Source organism: Melospiza georgiana, chromosome 1 (assembly GCF_028018845.1).
Source record: "Melospiza georgiana isolate bMelGeo1 chromosome 1, bMelGeo1.pri, whole genome shotgun sequence".
Lineage (NCBI taxonomy): Eukaryota > Metazoa > Chordata > Aves > Passeriformes > Passerellidae > Melospiza > Melospiza georgiana.
In genome coordinates, this window is record NC_080430.1 from 100698598 (window position 1) to 100717184 (window position 18587).

At 36.2% G+C, this 18587-nt stretch overlaps 1 protein-coding gene across 1 annotated transcript in view; it reads right to left on the minus strand.

Moving 5' to 3' along the window:
- The window catches only part of CDH7 (cadherin 7), an 83460-nt gene that overhangs the window by 38797 nt on the left and 26076 nt on the right, over positions 1 to 18587 (minus strand). The window contains exon 3 of the mRNA XM_058026028.1: positions 4883 to 5177. Within this exon, the coding sequence (XP_057882011.1) occupies positions 4883 to 5177 (295 nt within the window). The remainder of the gene's footprint in view (positions 1 to 4882; positions 5178 to 18587) is intronic.

The window sequence follows — 18587 nt, forward strand, 5'->3', positions numbered from 1 at the left end:
AGGAAACAAATGCACAGAAAGAGCTGTATTTGTGGATTTCCTGAGATTTTTTCCAGAAGAAGCAGATTGCTCTTGAAGAACAGGAATTCCTTCAGAGTAGGATAACTGCCATGTACTGCTGTTCTAATCTTTCTGCAATGGATTGATGTCAAACTAAAATACTTACTTCCCTATAAAAAAACCCCAAATCATAAAGTTTTGGGGATACTTATGGACAGTAAATAAATTTAGAAGTGAGGGAAAATGGGTAGTCACATTGTAGTTCCAAGTACATCACCTGAGAAGAGTTTGTGCTCCTGCACTTAAATTGTCTTCCTTGTGTCTGTGGATGCTTTGCCTCACCCTCCAGCAGAGACAATCAGCTGCCATACCTGCATCCAAGGCTAGGACTGACAGGTAACAGGGACAGTCAACAAATGGTACCACACCTTTACTCCACCCAACAAAATGAGTGTTCCAGTAGATCTAATTTAGTCAATTTGTTCAGAGCCCTGGAGTGCAAGTGTAGACAGGACACTGACCCTACCCCCAACTTTCATTAGTGTCTTAATATCAACTGTGCTTTGCAACTATAACTTAAAATATTAGTTAGAGATATTACTTACAAAATATTTGTGCATTTTGTATGAGTTAAAAAAATAAGCATGTGTTATTTATTTTAAAAATGGCTTTCATTTGTAAGTATGGATTCCTCAAAAATATTTTCTCTACAGTTATGTCTTTTTAACAAAACTTGGATATCAGTTCATTAAAAGGAATTCTACATGTAGCAACATCATAAACCTTTTCAACAATTGTAGCAAATACTGAGAAAAAAATCTGTGCTGCTTATTAAAATGCTCCACACAATTCTTTTCTTGATAGTAGTTACAGACTCAATTCTGTGTGACTGGTACAGATTCCTGGTTTTATTTTCAATATTTTTAAAGATAATTTGTAACATAATGTTTACTAGATATTGATAGAGATTACTAAATTACAGTAATCTCAGAACTTGACCTATTAACTCTGATATTAAGGTAAAAGGATGGGAGGATATTTGCAGAGAGGATCTTATATTTAGAATGCTATTTGTACTTAAATTTAGCCAAGTCAAGGCTCAACAATGTTTCTGACACTGCAGAGATTAACCTTTTCTGTGATAGGAAGAGAAAAAGCTAAACTGGTTGCTAAAATTTGAGTTGGAGATCCTTCAACTCAATTTCCATTGGGAAATCTAATGGATCCATTTTGAATCTATAAGTGCATTATATTAGAAACCTCTACAGAGCTTTCTAGAAAGCTTGCAAGTAACTTGCAGGATATTTTATGCAAATTTCGAAATAATGTTTTATGAGAAATGATTCTCTGACTTCTGTTTTAATATTGGTGAGATCATTCAAAATAAAACTGGTTTCTAAAACTAGAATAATTTACCAAATGCATAATTTTTAAACTGCACAAACTCTTATCAATTGAATTGTAGCCACATAAACAAATTGAAAATAGACCTTTAAGGCAGTCAGTTATTAAAAGTATTAATTTATATCAATTAATGATGTTCACTATGTCTAACATACAAAACCATTCCATGATGGCATGACATCTCTACGTGGTATCAGCTGCTACTAAAAACATTAAACACCTTTACTATCAAGTTATCCAGAATTTCTGCATGATCCTTATGTACAACAATCCAGACTAGTTCTGCTTGGTTCCTTCTGGTATTTCTATGCTTCCACCACCAGGTCTCACCCACAGCTGATGCAGCAATGCTTCCACAGCCTTTCCCCTCCAGGAGTGTGAAAGGGGAGAGTCAGAACCCTCTTCAGCTCCTCCCTCCCTTCCCACAGCCTCGTTATGTTGCCTTCACTCGGAAAAAAATCTCAAGAATGGTCTCAGATAATCAGCAAGGTCAGACAAAGGGAAGGAGAGGTGGCTTGTGCCTGGAGAGACACTTCATGCAGGTTCTCAAAGCCCACTACACACTGTATCAAGGATGTAAGCCTGACACAGTGCTTTTGCGTGCTTTACGTTGTTATATAAATCAAATATTTCTATCCATCACAGTCAGGGGTAATAAATGGCAAGAGAGATATTTGTTGTGCTGGGTAACAAGCAAAGCTGTTGATATGGCTGGAGAGCAAAGAAGATTAAACAAAACAAAACTATGATGGGCATTGGAATTCTCATCCCTACTTCCCTTGGTTATAACTCAAACAGATCTGTATCCTTTTGTCTGAAATATAATGCTACTCAGTTTTTTAAGTATCAGACACACTTCAAAAAAACATGACAAAAACAAATCCTTATGATTTTCAGATAAGCCATATCTTTGGGGGTTTTGCCACGAATAGATTTATAAGCCATCAAGATATTTACTTTGTTCAGGATAATCAATATAATTGGGCCTGACCCAAATATAATTTAAACCTGACCTGAAGTCATTTCAAATAAAAGAAGAGATTGACTTCAATTAGCCTTAGATAATGTCCAAAAATATTTGTCAAATAAAATACAGAACAATTATACTTGCATAACCAGTCTGTAGGTTAAAGGTTATAGTTTTCCTAGCTTTACAGTTAATTTGGGTTTATAATCCTGTGATCTCTTTCATTTCCTTTAATACCCAATTAAAAATCCTTGTCATGGATACAATTTTAAACAAAATAGGAGAGAGATACTTTGTATCTCCTTAATATTTCATGGGTGCTCTAGGTGATTAATTAAAAATTATGTTATGTGAATAAAGTATGAATTGCTGTAACTATGTAAGGCAAAAATGCGACAAAGTGCGACAAAGTGTGACAAAGGAATTTCATGTTAATCCTTAACTCTGTAACAATGCAGTATTTGCTAGGTGTGTGATACTAACATGAAGATGTTTAAAATGTGCAGTTTCAGGAAGTTCATGAATCTGAAACCACCCTTAGTTGACACAAACTTCAGAGAGTGCACTAGTCTCAGTTAATAACTTGGCATAATACTTACCCGAATCGAAAATACATTTGGTGTTGCACAGTCCATGTGGGAGAAAATATCTTTTACTCCTTTATGATTTAAAGATTCAACAAAATATGCAAAGCACCTCATTTTGAAAAATTGTCCTTATGTTCTCCACTGCACACTGTGCACTCCCCACAGATTGATTTCCAATATATTTTTGAAACAAATGGAGCATAGGTAGGAGTAGACGCATGGATTTGTATGTGTAAGTAAACCTCATATATCTGTAGAAGTTGTCTGTACATCAATATGCCAGTGCAAGAAAAGACAGGGGTGAGAAATGCAAACGTGAAATATGGAGATAATTTCTTTTCAGGTCATAAGACAAAAGTGAAAAAAATTCTAATAGTTGCTGCATGCTATACCTTTCTTAAATAATCTTATTCTAAAGTAAAAGACCATCTTGATTAAGAAAAAGCAAATTTATTTTTATGCAACATATTTTTCAGGGGTATTATTTAGGTTTTACACTCTTAGATTATCTCTTGTCTAGATTTTTTCAAAGTTCAGAAGTAAAAAGTTCCTAGCATCATATCACAACTTCATCTCCACCCTGTTACTCTGCAAAAGCTGTGGTATCTTTCTTCCAAGGCTAGTACTGCCTCTTCAGCCATCCACATAGCGCTCAAGTGACAATGAGCAAATGCCAAGTATCAATGAGAAATAGTGTCTATGCTCATTACTTAGGAAAATAAATTTATAGAAAACTCATTAGCAATGTGTTACTTATCTTCTATTGACTAAGCTGAGTTTCAAATATATAAGCAATGTTTGCAACTGATTGCTGCAGGGCACTTAGGTAGGGAAGTTTTTTTCTCTCTAGCTCTAATTTAGATGCATTGTTTAACATTCAAAAACACAGGAGATCATACTGAGGAAACTATAGCAAATTTTATGTCCAGCCATACTGTAAGAGTACTACATTTTAATATGGTTTAAAATCAGTTAAACAAAGAAAATCTTTATTTCAATCAGCACAGAACTCTCTCAGGTGGAAGTGGGCCTTCCCATACACATACTTGTAGTAAAGTAGAGTTGGTTTGTTTTGTTTTGTTTTTTTTTTTTTTTTCTTCTTGTTTTTGTTTGTTTGATTGGTCAGGTTTTTTTGTGCTTGCATTTATGATTTCATCTTAAAGTGACATTTACTGAAACATCTCAGGGCCAAGCCTTAATCTGGTCTGGAAGAGTCAGCTTTCAAAGGAACAGTGGCACCTGACAATGGATGAGCATTTGGTCACTTTATAAGGAAGAGACAGTGGATTTGATTTTGAAATTCTTCCCTAATTCAAATTCAGGAAAAATCAGCCGTTCTTAGTTTCCAGCAAAGGGTCTGAAGCCTCTAAGACCCATTCTTCTCTGATTTCAGTAGAACTTTGAACTATCTCAAGTTGTACCCCAGTTCCTGCTGCTTGCCTACATTCCCCAGAAAATGGAATTTCAGTGTAAGAAAGAAATATCCAACAAACTATTACTAAAATGTGCAAAATTTAAAAAAAAATTATGCTATTCACTATTAGGAACTTGAGGAGCTGGTTATGAAAAGACCTTATCTGAATGAAATTATAAATTACAACCTCTGAGTGCCGTAACATAGGTGTGAAACCTGTTACTGCTAATGGGAATGATAAAACAAAGCCTCTGGGCCCTGGAATGAGAAATGCACCATAAAATGGTTATCTGAATCCTTGCAGAGCTATTTGAGTTTCACAACATTTTTGAAAGGGTAAATACTTAATCTAGCATGTTATTTCCAGTTTAGTCTTGAAATATCTAACTGTTGCAGGTGCCTCATAGATAATTAAGTAGCTTAGTGCGAAACAGTAAAAAAATAATGAAACTTTTAAAAAGGCAATAGGAACAAATTTCCCACAACACCAACAGTGTACTTTGCACTTACCCACAGGAGACATCTCAGGAACTCCAGCAGTGTAGGGACCATCCAGAAATTTTGGCTCATTGTCATTGATGTCCTGAATCTTAATGACGAACTCAGACTCTGGCTCCACGGGTTTATTAGTCAGCCTATCTAGAGCTTGTGCTCGGAGCGTGTAGTAGGCCTGCTCCTCTCGGTCCAGCCTCTTTGTAGCATGAATATCCCCCGTGTTCTCATCAATAATGAAAATGGAACTTGCCCCTTCGCCTGACAAGATGTATTTGATGGAACCATCTCCTTTATCAACATCAGAGTGAAGCTGGTGAAAAATTGATGAGAGATGAGATTAACTTACAAGAGAGTCAGTGGCATGGAGATATGTAAAAAAAATAATTCCTGTGTTGAGCAGTAGTACATGAAATTTTATTGTTCCTGGAAATATAAGCTGAATGTTTATCAGACACAGGATGTGTGTGACCATTATAATCTGTAAATTTGCTCCTTTAAGCACAAAAACTTCATTCTTTCCTGCAAAAAAACTCACTCTTCTTATGCCAGATTTTTACACAGGCAAACACATGCACACATATGAACACAACCATGACTTCACTCCTATCTGAATTAAACCACATTGTTCACTTCAGTTTATAATCCTTCTGAAGGGTGAGACTTCAAACAAATGGCAGTATAAACTTCATGTCAGTGTGTGTTTGTTCTTGTGTGTATTTATGTATTTTCTCCGTGTTTACTGCAGAGAGCAGTAAAATATGTCAATATTGCTCATGAGGGAAAGCAGCAGGTACTGATCTTTCACTGTCATGACCAGTGACAGCATTCAAGAGAATGGCATGAAGCTAAGTTAGGGGAGGTTTAGGTTGGATAGCAGGAAAGTTTTTCAATAAGAGGGTGATTGGGCACTGGAGCAGGCTCTCCAGGGAAGTGGTCACAGCACCAAGCCTGACAGAGTTCAAGAAGCGTTTGGACAATGGTAGTCCAAAACTCCCAGGCACATGGTGGGACTCTTGTGGTTTCCTGTGTAAGGCCATGGGCTGGACTTGATTATCTTGAAAACTCCCTTCCAGTTCAGCATATTCTATGATTCTATAAAATGAAGTAAAATGTACTGGTTGATAAATTGCTCACTACTATCTGATGGGCTTGTAACTTCAATTCCTCACTTCCATATCTTCCTTTTCATTATCTAATTACAGAAAAATGCAGACTCTGAGAAAGACCAAGGTGTCCTGGCACTTTTTGGAAGCACACAGCATGGAAAGTCAGGTGCGGTTTCCCTGGGACTACTTGTAGTAGGCACACAAGAAACACACTTCAGCAGGTCAAAATGTATCTCCCATTAGAAAGGCAAGATAGGCTTACAGAAATTTTTTTTTCCTCATCACTCAAGGTATTTTAACTTACAGAGAAGGATTCCACAGGTTTTCTAGCTTTTTTTCATCTTCCTGTTACAGAACACAGACTCAAACACCTATTACATACTTCTCAAACTTGCATCAAGACTGTAATTGATCTGGATATCATGTTATAGTAACATGCACATATGATATATTTAATACTGTACAAGTGAAAAGAATTCCAGTAAAATTTAAATTTTCTTGCTTGTTAAAAGTGGATTAATTTGTAGCTGAAGACAGTGTTAAATATGCTTGGGTTTTTCTATCTCATATCTTCTTTGTACCTGCCCTAATTCCATGTTATCTTGAGTTTGGAGGTACATCCACTGTCATCACCATCATCATCACAATTTCCATCGTTAATTTTTTTTTCTTTCTGTTACGAGTATCACTGTGACAGTATTCACTTCCCAAATACATGCAGAAAATTGTTATCTTGGGCATGACTTAGCACAGCTGCAAAATATTTTCCTATTTCAGCAGGGAAGTATTCATGCTCAGTTTTGAATTTTTCAGCTGGATACAAAGCTGCCTATTTTTTTACACATTATTTCCCTTACAATGTTTGGACATCTCATACTTATGCAATTACAGTGCACTTCTCTCTTTTAAGACAGAAATGGAATCCAGAGCTTTGGACTGGATCAGATAAACAGAACTAGGGTATCTAAATCAGATTAGCTACATTATTTTGAAATATGATTTACCCTTATTCTCCTGCTACCTAAATCCAGAGACACGTAAACAAGCCTAAGATTTTTTTTGTGGAGTTCCCCGAACATTTAAAGCCCAACTTCTCTGCACACACAGGAATAAACCGTGCTAACACTGTGAGCAGGCCATGGTAAAATGTATCTCACATTCAGGCTCTTTTGAGATCCACAGCAGAGTATTCCTCAGTCCCAGTGGCTGGGGTTTATTGAACAAACCATACCTCTGTTCAACTCACACATCTGACAGCTGGGGCTTTCAATGCTTTTTCAAACTTGACTGGAAGAAGTATCCATCTTCCCTACAGAGGAGCAGTGGCCTGTGCAAGTAAGAATCTGTCTAACTTGTCTTTGATTTTGTTTGACCTTTTTTTCCTTCCTCTTTCTTTCTCTAATATCTACTTCAGGGTGCATATGTCTCCTGTGTGCTACAGAGGAACCTTCTGTGTTTCCCTACATAGCCAGAATCCTACAGTCTAGACTGACATGCTCAGTATCACATTTCACAAGAACTGAGGTTATGGGATACAAGAATTCCATGCCTCTATCTTTCTTAAGTGATTATGTTTTCTTCATACCCCATATTCTTGCTGGTCTTTCTGGGGTGGCTGAGACTCTCACATTATCCCTGTAAAAGCTGTTCCACCTTTTCTGGCATACTTTAGGATGGATGCTGGATGAGAGAAAAGCAGAGGACACCAGCATACCCAGCATTTCATCAGGTAGAGCAGTTTTCTGAACATTAGAGATGTACAAGTAAATCTCTTCAAGCAGAGAAATGAAAGTTTCCACATCTCATTTGCTGAGAGCAGCACAGTGCTGTCCTATGGGGCTGGAGCTGAGGCCATCAGCACACCACAGTGCTCTCAAACTGCAGGGCTGCACAGCCTACCTTTTACCTTGTATCTACATCCAGCCCTATTCCAAATAACTAACCAGCACTGCTTTGAAAAAAAATTAAAAAGAGACCTTCGGGGGAGAGGCCAGTAAATCCTTGAAGATGCACTGAGCAAGACTTTCCCAGGGAAAGGAGAAATACTGTAGCTTCAGCATTTCCCATTTGCTCACTCAGTGGGTTACTGATTAACAACACATTGTTCTTTAAGGAGTTCCTCTTTGAGGTCCATAAATCTCCTCATGGATTGCACTACAGTGGCTGGTGACCTGGAGTGAAATGCTGAGCAGAAGCCACTTTTTGGAACGATGCCTTGGTAAGAAAACTGCTACCACATGGATTAGTAAAGTGATTAGTGAGGACCTTTGTTATTCCAAGGTTAAGGCTCTGGAACAGCAAACTTCTTTGCACCTTTTATTAAAACTTTGCTCTACTAAGCATTTAAAAACTGTGCTGGTCCATGCTCAAATTAGTAATGTACCATTCTCTACCTACTTAACCCCAGGAAGGTGATATAGCTCAAGATTTAGTTTATCTTTGGCACTATGCAACAATCAATTCAGTGTCAGATTTTTTTCAACACTTTTATATGCTTTTTAGAGGAGATCTGAGAAAACTTAAAAGTACAGTACAAGAGAACAACGCAAAAAAGAAAAAAAGTACTTTGCTGAAAATATTGAGAATTTTGATTCAGTTTTCATATAGAGAAACTATATTCCAGTTTCACACAACATAATTCTTCCATATGGTGATCTTCAAAGTCATTAATGCAAAGGCATCAATGCTCTGCAACTATGAGCAAAATCTTTGAATTCTGATGCTCTGTATGATATTCACAGCTCTGCTACTACCAAACACGACTGCAAACTACCTGCGATTCCAGATACTTAATTTAACATCATAGGAAGTGAGAAGTACAATTTTCCATATAACATTGGCTTTAGAAAACATTTTGTACATTTTTAATTGTTGTCAGGCTTTTTTGTTATTTTGTTGTTGTGTTCAGGTATTCTTTTCCCCCTTTTTATAGAAGAAATACATTAAATAATAAGACCTAGGATTTTTATTTATTCTTGTTATTAATTTGGCAACAAGAAATCCTCAGGACAGTAGTACTTTGCAGGAAGATTCCACAAAGCATCTGTGGCTATGCCATCTGCCAGCTTGTCTTTCACTTCTCCCACTTTCTACAGGGCCATTCTGGTAGGAACCAGAACTATGTTCAATCTGTATATGCACATGGGGGACTATGACTTTAGAAGTAAAGAGGCTCAAGACAAAGTCACTTTCAAATTGTTGCTTCAAGAGACATGGAGGATTCAAGGATTCATTCAGTAAATCTCATCTGGTTCCATTCTGGGTCATTCCAGACAATTCCTCTTTCAGAATCAGTTTGCCATGGGTATTGTAAATAAAACACCCTGTTTTCAGAAAGAGGGATGATAGAGACGGAGCAGGTGTATGCTTCCAATCCATTTCATCCATTGCCACCTCTACACAATATCCATGATTGTGGCTCTCCAGTTTGCCTTGCCTTTCACTTGTCTTATTTTCAGTACAAGATTCATGATCCAATTCTTGTATGCTGATCCTACAGCTTTTTTGTTGCATACTGCATATATTTAATGTGAAGATTCTAAGAGTTCTGGATTTGGGTGATCCCTGCATATACAAGAGTACGTGAGAACAGGAAAGGGAAGCAACAAACCTCTAGAGAGAGATGATGTACTTTTTACCAGGAGGATAACTTTTGATGTGCTAGGAAGGTTAGCAGAGAGCAAACAGATTTAATAATAAAAGCCACATAAGCCTTGTTGAGGCAGAGGGACAATGTACATAAAAAGTTAACTTTTTTTTGTTCTTTAGAAGATAATTTATTGTTGACTCTGAACTCAAGCTAAAAAAGCACTTAATCTCTTTAGGTTCTCAGCTTTAGAAAATACTCGCTGGATATGTGTGAGAGCTGGAAGCAGTCAGCTTCACTAAAGAGCAAAGGTGTTATTACCATAACTCTTTTAATAAACCAAATTTTTTCTCAGACTTTTTTGGCCCAACAGCAATATAGTTTACTCTAGTGTCTCCCCTAATTCATTTATGTCTATGTGGACTTTTAGGCTCGTAATTATTCTAGGGAAATCAAAATAAAAGGGTTTTTTCAAAATTCCCAATACTCAACAGTTTCTAGATATTGCCTATTTTAAAATCTGTACAACTAAAAATTATATCTTTTAGTATCCCTTGCCATTAAAGTAATAAAGCAGTATTTCCAATAGAGAAGGAGAATAATTTTTCTGAGTAAGCAGAGATATTGCACCGAAGTATTAAAAGCACTTAAAGTACTAAAAGCAGCTTATCTGGCCGCTACTCATCTCTTGTATGTCTGAATGGGAGGCTTGCTCTTTTTCTGATTTTCAGTTCAAGCTCCTTTAAAGCAGGTGCAATGTTCATATGCCTCTCTTTTCTGATTTATCTTTCTTAAAGATCTATCTTTGCTTTTGCTTCTCTCTGTGCCAGCATGGTTAATGATTCATTACAGAGGTTATAGATTATTGGTGAAGAAGAAAATCGAAGGGAGAACATGAGGAGCTGATGGTTTTTTGACACTAGCAGAATGACAGAAGCAATGGAGATAAAGAGATGGACAGGAGAAACATCAGATGCTTCAATACAATCTAGATTAATTGCTCTCTAAGACCAAAGGAAATGTGCTCTCCTTTGCAGAACTGAAATGTTTCCTCAAGGAGGATTTGCCTTGTCTGCACCCCTTCCTTTCTCTCTATGAAAGTAACTAGAAAGGGAGGAGAGGAATGAAAACTGCCTCCTCCTCATGCCCTGTGCAGCATCCATCATTATTTGTGATATGGAACTGTCAGGACTTTATTCCTGCCTCCTCACAAAATGCAAGGAGGCACTAAGAATCAAAAACAACGATGAAAAAGGAAAAAAACTCCAAACTAGAAGCAATCTTTTTGTCCATTTTATAACCACAATTTACAATCACAAAACAACTGAGACCAGATTGTGGGAAGAATAAACTTTTCTTCATGCCACCTTCTCGCCCTCATCCTTCTGGGAAGACTTAAAAAGAGTATATAAAGATTAAGTATGTAATTTCTAAAAGGCTAAAGAAAGCTGGTGATTTGAAACAAAACCACCATTTTTCCACTTCTATTAATTTTGGTCATCACAACAGCCATGTTCTTAAAACTGCCGTTCTCGGATTTTCTTGAAGTCAATATTTATTATGGTCACGCATCCAAAGTTTTCAAATCCCTTTTCCCCTCAGATTAGTATGTGTTTTGTGATGACTCATAAAGTACTAGATATTTATAGGGGTTTTACCTCCTTTTCTTTTTCTTTTCTTTTAATGTAACAATATATTTATTAACTATCAGGATAACTAAGGGTTCAGTGCTGGTGCTTTGGAACAATTTCAATGCAAATAATAGCTAATACTTAAAATTTAACCTAGATGATGTAGTTAAGATTTCATTAAAATCTAATGTGCACACATACCACGTTTCTGCAATGTCTAAGGGCTTCACAAACCCATTAGCTACTAATAGGATCATTGTTTTCAGTGGGAGCCGTGAAACTATCATTCTTGTAAACTGAAACCATATTTCAGTAACAACAGCCTAAGACATCTTTTTAAATTTATCTTTCAGTCTGTTTACGGAAGTCATGAGGGAAAGAAAAAGATTCCTCAACATTTTATTGATGTCAGCAAAGGCCTGTGATTCATATAATTGACTTTATACCCAGGCACCAGTGAAAGTATTATTCAGTAGGTAATGATTTTCTTATAAAAGTCTATTCTCCAAGAAACGTTGAGAAAGTGATAAAGGAGCTCCTGGAGGGCTTTTGTTTGCTTTTGGTTTTATTAATTTATGTAAAACTATAGTATAAGCCTAGGCTCAGAAAGAAATACGCTGGTCTCCATTCTGTGCTTTCAGCACAACAGATAATACTGAGGACAAGAGATCAAGTCAATATAATTGGCTATACCCAAAACTCCAACACATTTAATTAGAGTTTGAACAGAAGGAATCTGCTTGTAATGCTGCCAGAGTTTCCGTGTCTCAGCAATGTTGTCAGCATAGTGGGGAACCAGCACAGACAACGGCGTCACTGTGGCACAATTTGCCATGTTGACATACTGGCAATTTCATGCACTGTTCTGTTGCCTTCAGACTTGCTCTTTGTCAGGCAAGTGCAGAGACAGTCACAAGGGAATGCAACAAGGTCTCATGCTGCAGACCACAGTATAACCACGTTATATTTATCTAACACCAGGAGTTGGTGACAGGGTTGCTAAAAATCTGGTCAGCCCAGACTAGACCTCTCTTCTGACTTGATTTAAAATATCCAAAACAGTGTCTGGAGTGCTCAGAGCTGACCAAAGACCTAAGAACTTCTGAGATAATTGAGGTCCAGGACATTACAGAGATCTCCTCACATTCAGCACTGACCTTACAGACTGCCTGAACTCAGACTGCCTCTGAATCATATTTTGTTTTGACACAGGTAATATTAGAGGCCTATGAAGGACCACAAGGCAGATATATATCTGCCCAGGATCACCACATATGCAATGAGGTCATCAAAAACTACCTATCAAATGAACACATTTCAGATTCAAGGTAAAACCAAGGTACATCCCTTTGGGAGTATCAGTTTTCATCCCACAGATTGTCCTCAAAAGTCCTCCTGCAGGCAAAATGTATGACATTTGGTGTAATTTGAACCTTCAAGACCTTCATAATTCAACAGTATATAAAACCAGTGAGAATAAAGCTTTGTCTACAATCAAGGTATCCAGTCATTTTTAAGAAAGCAGAGGATGACGCAAAATAAATATAAATGTTTAACAAGAAAGAGAAAAAAATAAAGAAAGAAAGAAATAAAAGGTAAAAATATTCACAAACCAAAAGCCAAAGTGAACATGGATATATCCATGCAAGTGCATGATATATCTTGCATGAAGTGCAAGAATAGTACTTCAGAGAAATGTTGTATAACTTTACCATCATCTTCTTTTCATACACTGCTTAATGCAACAGCAATTTAAAAAAATGATTACCTGAAACTGGTCAAGTGTCATTTTATTGAGGATGTGCAATACCACTACTCCAAGTGTACAGAAAAAAACAAAAACAAAAAAAAAAAGGAGGTAAAAAAAAAGGAAGAAGTTGAAATTTAAATTGCCATTGGTTTCAAAGTCCTGAGATCAGAGGAGAAAACAAAATAAACATGATTAATGGGCTGGGAGAGTATTATAACTGTCAGCTAACTTTGAGTGAACTAGGTATTTTTCTTTAGAAAAACAATTCTCAAACAATCCTTAATTCCGCTGTTAATACAGTTTTTGTACTGCTTTTCTGTTACAGAATGAATATTTCTTGCCTAAGAAACTAAAATAGTAAGAATTTGTATTAATTTACTTATGCTCTTCCATCATCACACTTGGAATAAGCAGTTAGGTTTTACTATTCCCTCCGTCCTCTGTATTGTTTCCAAATAAAATTTCAGAGTTTAGTTAAAGTCTTTATACAGCCCTTATTCTTTTAAGTGGTAGGTCAGTGCTCCAGGAGGATAATAATCTTATCACCTCAGCAACATGAAGTGAAGTGAATATTTAATTTTGCCAACCTTTCGAAAATGGGGGTTAAAGAGGAAAAGGAACAGTGAAACTTCATTTCCTTGATGGCTACTGTTCAAACAAAATTCAAATTAGAAGTACTAAAATTCGAAATCTTTCACTTCATAATATTCCAGTTAGCATCTAAGTAAGCCCTCAAGGCTTCTAGGTTGAAGACAAAGTTCAGAAGAATAGTCCCCCTTGGAATAACTGATACTGTCATCTAAAGGCTATTGAATTGAATAATTAATAGGAAATACTGAAAACTTGATGTGATAAGAGCATCCATGTCACATTTCTATGATATTTTTTCTCTTAATAATACTCAACTGTGTCTGTAGCGTTCTCTCTCCTCGTGTATACTCACATAAAGTAGGTCTTTATATAGACAGAGATTGTATATCTATACATACGTTTAAGTGTGTATATGTACATGTACACATGTGTATACAAACAGATATACCCTTTCCTTTTCTGTCCTTTTCCAGTCTCTGCAGCTGCTGTAGTCACAAATCTGTGCCTTTTCCGCTCCCCAGTTTTAATAAGAGCACAGAATGCCCTGTGGCGACAGGGAATTGTGCAGCCAGCCCATTAAGTTTACTGCAGCTACAGGAGGAACTCAGAAGCAGCTGCTGCTGTGGAGGGAGCTGAGTGGGCATATGTAGCTGGCTGAGTATTCTTGAGGAGTTTTAATGGGCCATCATCATGACATGTCACTCCCCAAAATGACTGTTTGTCATTCACTCTCGTAAAAAGACAGTTTGGCAGCTTAGGGAGGTAGAAACCATCTGCATACTGTGCATCATCACGTGCTAATTGCATAATATTTATTGGGGGTGGGGGGACAGCAATACTGTATTGTAGCACCACCAAGAGCCTATAGATAACATAACACGTTCATAACAAGAAGTGCAAAAAAGGAGACCTGCTTTCCCCTCATACTCAGGCTTCAAACTTTTCAGAAATTGGCTTCCTAGAATGGAAACAGACCACACTGTTTGCAGACAACATGCACACTGGAATCCTTACAGAGCTTTTCAATATTCAGCATTGTGTGGGGTTTTTGGTTCAGTTGTTTTCTCTTTTTTTTTTTTTTTTTTTTGGTGGTGGTGGTGGTGGTGGTGATGTTTGTTTTCTTCCCCACACTACTCTCCATCTATCAGCATTTATTCCTAGGAGTACTCATTCTACACACATCAGTAAAAAAATCAGCATCATTGACAAACCAACATAGAATGGATTTACCATTTGACTTACTTTTTCATATAAAACCAGCTGGTTTTAGGCAAATAGACTTAATTTTTGCTTAAAGAAACTAATGACTCAAACCTCATTTATACAACTGCCTAATACAATTAAATCATGTGAAAAAAACACTGCAGTGAAACTCTGAATCTTTGCTCTTACTAGCTCTATTTTGGGTCTTGCTTCTTCTCCAGGGAAGGGCCTAAGTTCACATCCATAGATGCCAACAGAATTTCCACATGATCCATATCTATTCATAGTGCACCAAACAACTTGCTGTTATATACTAACGCGACGGATTTGCTGGTCCAGTGGTTTGATTTATTTTGTTGCCAAGAATCACTGAAGCTGTAAGACAAAATTCCCTTAAAGTCACTACACTCTATTTCAGCAGTATAATAAACTTGCTTCAAGGATGCTTCCTTCCTGCCTTCTCCACATATGGCTTCTACAAATGTGTTCAGGCTTTAAAAATGTAGCATGGCAAACAAATACCAAAGTTCTCAGCATACTTCATAGAAGATTATCTCTGGGCTAGCAGATGTTCATGGGCTTGAAAAGTTTATGTATGTGTAGCAGCTTGCAGAAACAGAACCTTCAAGAAACTTCTCTCATTCTTCTTCTCAAATTACTTCCTCACTCTATGTGCAATAATTTCTGTTTGCACAGTATTAGCACACATACAGTGAAGTACTGTTTCTTGAGCATGTATTTTTCAGGAACGAAACACATACATAGGTGCACAAATATGTAAATTTATAGGAATATGTATATTTTCCCTTCTTATACCACTGTACATACTTCTGTTAGTTATTTCAGTACAGCTTATTTTTTTAGTAAGTTAGTTAGTTATTATGACCAGACAATGCATGCATGAACTGTCCCTTATATCACAGAAAGAAGGAAAAGAGAGTAAATGAAACAAGAAAAGCAGTAACAGAATTTATGTACCTTCAATAATGAAAAATTAATGCTTTTACTTTTGTATCTCTCCTTGAAAACAGAAATAAGACATTAGAATACAAATATGGTAATTGGAAAGTTGTTTCTCCCATAATGCTTTTTCTACTCAGCCATAATAATTTGGGACTAGGATTTCAACCATGGAAAATGAGAGCACATTAGAGGATCTATTTTTTCATCTCTAACTCAGTAATCTATAGAATCATCTGTAACAGCACTGCACAGGAAAAATAATCATACACACTTCTTGTTTGACTATCATATCAATAATACCAAATTTACAAACAAAAATTCATTTGCTATTACAGTATTTTCTGAGCTATGTACTTATACTGAATGTATTTATTTTAGCTTGGAAATTATACCTCCCATACTGTCTCTTCTTTGTCAAACTACTGATCTATAGTTTAGAGTGATTATCCTCTTTCTGCTTCAACTATCCAAAATAGCTTGCAGCATTGCTTTGTTGATAATGATTTTTCTCATAGGAACCTGCTTCCAAAGAACATTAGTACCAAGGAATAGACACCCAGAGGGTGCAGAGCTTTCTTCATTTGCTTTTGTTTTGGTTTTATGTTGTATCAATTCCTCACATTTAATTTGCTTTTGAAAGTTTAATGCTACTAAAGATCGACTCATAATCTTACCTTGTGTGTTAGCTGGAAGTGCTGACACACTGAGAGACTGGAAGACAATGGTAAAATACTTAACTGTAAAGCAGTGTCAGTAACTAGGATTAAGTGTCTGGAGAAGTTTATAACCTACTGGACTGCATAAGAGAGTATGATCTGATCATTTTAGTGATTAAAGACTTGCAGTACAGAAAAAATGTAGTTAACTCGGTCCACATACTCACTAATCTTTAATTTCCTGAAAACAACTATGGACTTGTTAATCAATATTTAAAGAACCTGTCGGAACAAAACAGAATTTACATGTTGGTCTAAATAAAAATTTTAATTTTTAACAAAAATGATAGTGCAAATGTCAGAGTAACAGTGCTTGTTATTGAGTTTTCGTCTTAAAAAACTAAACTCCTATTGTCTTTCTTTATAAAATTCTGTATGTTTGAATGCAATACTTGATGCTGACTTTCAGGAAGATATATAGTCCAATTTAAATTGACAATTCTCCATATGAACAAATTGGTTATATGTTATAAAATATTTCACACCATCCAGGTATTTCCCAAAGCATTTTCACAAACTAATCCATAGATCTTCTCACTAAAATCAATGGGACTACTCTTAGACCCAAAGAGCAAAATTAGAATTTTGACACAATGCCCACATTGGATATAATTAGTACCTTGGAAGGTACTTTGTGGACAAAGTCACAAGTGCCCAGAGCTGACAGTGGGTCAAGGAGAAAAGTCAGTAACAGAGAATTTAAACACAAAATTTTACTATAGCATTTTAAAATGAGTGAATTGTTGCATATGAAAAGAGCAGGAATGAATATCTATAGTAAAGCATTATTGTTTCCCTGCTAGTATGACAATGTAAGATGAAAAACCAGTACATGGCCAAATAAAGTGGAGAGTATTAGATACCTTCATGTAGACACTTGTGTTGTAAAATGAGTTCAGGTAAAAAAGAGCAAAATAATCTCTTGGTTAATTTGTAATCATAAACCACAGGTTACTGTTGCTATGTGTTTACATTTCATTTACAATCTCTTTTAGAGTCTGGCTTGATAAACACCCTAATATTTCTGTTAATGCTTTCCATTAACTGCTGTGACCCATTTCTAACTCTGCAGTAAATATAAAAGTAAAGGTAAAACACTGAATGACAAATAAAGCGCTCTCTTTTTCAGCAGACTAGAGGAAAATTTTTATTTTCTTTCCCCTACTATTATGTATTTCACTGAAGGTAGCTTATCATATTGAATTTTACCCAAAAATATTTCTCAAGTCCATCCATCCACCCATATATATACTGGCCTGTAATTCACAGCTCATTGTTTAAAATTCGCTTCAAAACCTGGGGAAATTTAACCTGGTGCTAACACCACATTAAACCTGGTTTAGAATTTTCTAACTTATCCACGTGGATCATGTCAGGACTTGCTTAACAGTCATGAAAGCTGGTACTAAGCATATGTCTAAGTATCTTTCTGAAACAACCCCTTAACCCCTGCTCTAAGAGGAAGGTTGCTTTAATGAACATGTGTGTCACATATGCCTAATTATAAGAAGCAGAACTGAAAGATTAAGAGATTTCCTTACATAAATTCACACAGTAGCTGCTCAGTATTCAGAACAAGCTGAAGCAGAGTATGCTCAGTAAATATGGACACTTGAAAGTCTGCTTGAAACTGTTCAGATCATTTAAAGTGATCTTTTGTGGATAGATACTTTAAGAACTTTGATTTCTCCCTAGCTTTTTTTTTTTTTTTTTTTTAACCATTCAAACTTGCAGGCCTGCAAGGATTTTCAGCTGATCTCAAGATACTAATTCATATCTTGATAGGCATTTAAACTTCACAGGATTAAGTGCTGGGAAATAAATGCTTTTAATGCCCAGGTTTTCTACTTGTTTTTCAGAAAATATTTGAGGGGGAGGATAATGCCTTATTCAAACCCATAAAAACTGCCTTAACATGAACAATACTAGGTTAATTGTAAATCCTCCCAGCTTAGAAGGATTTTAACAGTTCTATGTAAAAGGCAGTGCTCTCCTAGTGCCTTTTTTATGCTGGTGTTTACAACAAGCTTTTAACAAAGAAAATCTCACCAAATTTCTCTGCAGTCATTATACCTTGTTTCCTTAAATCATATGTTGCCGTTTCAGATGATGAGAGAAGATATTTATGAGGTAGGACTGAAATTCACTTGTATTTAAAAAAACCAAACAAACAA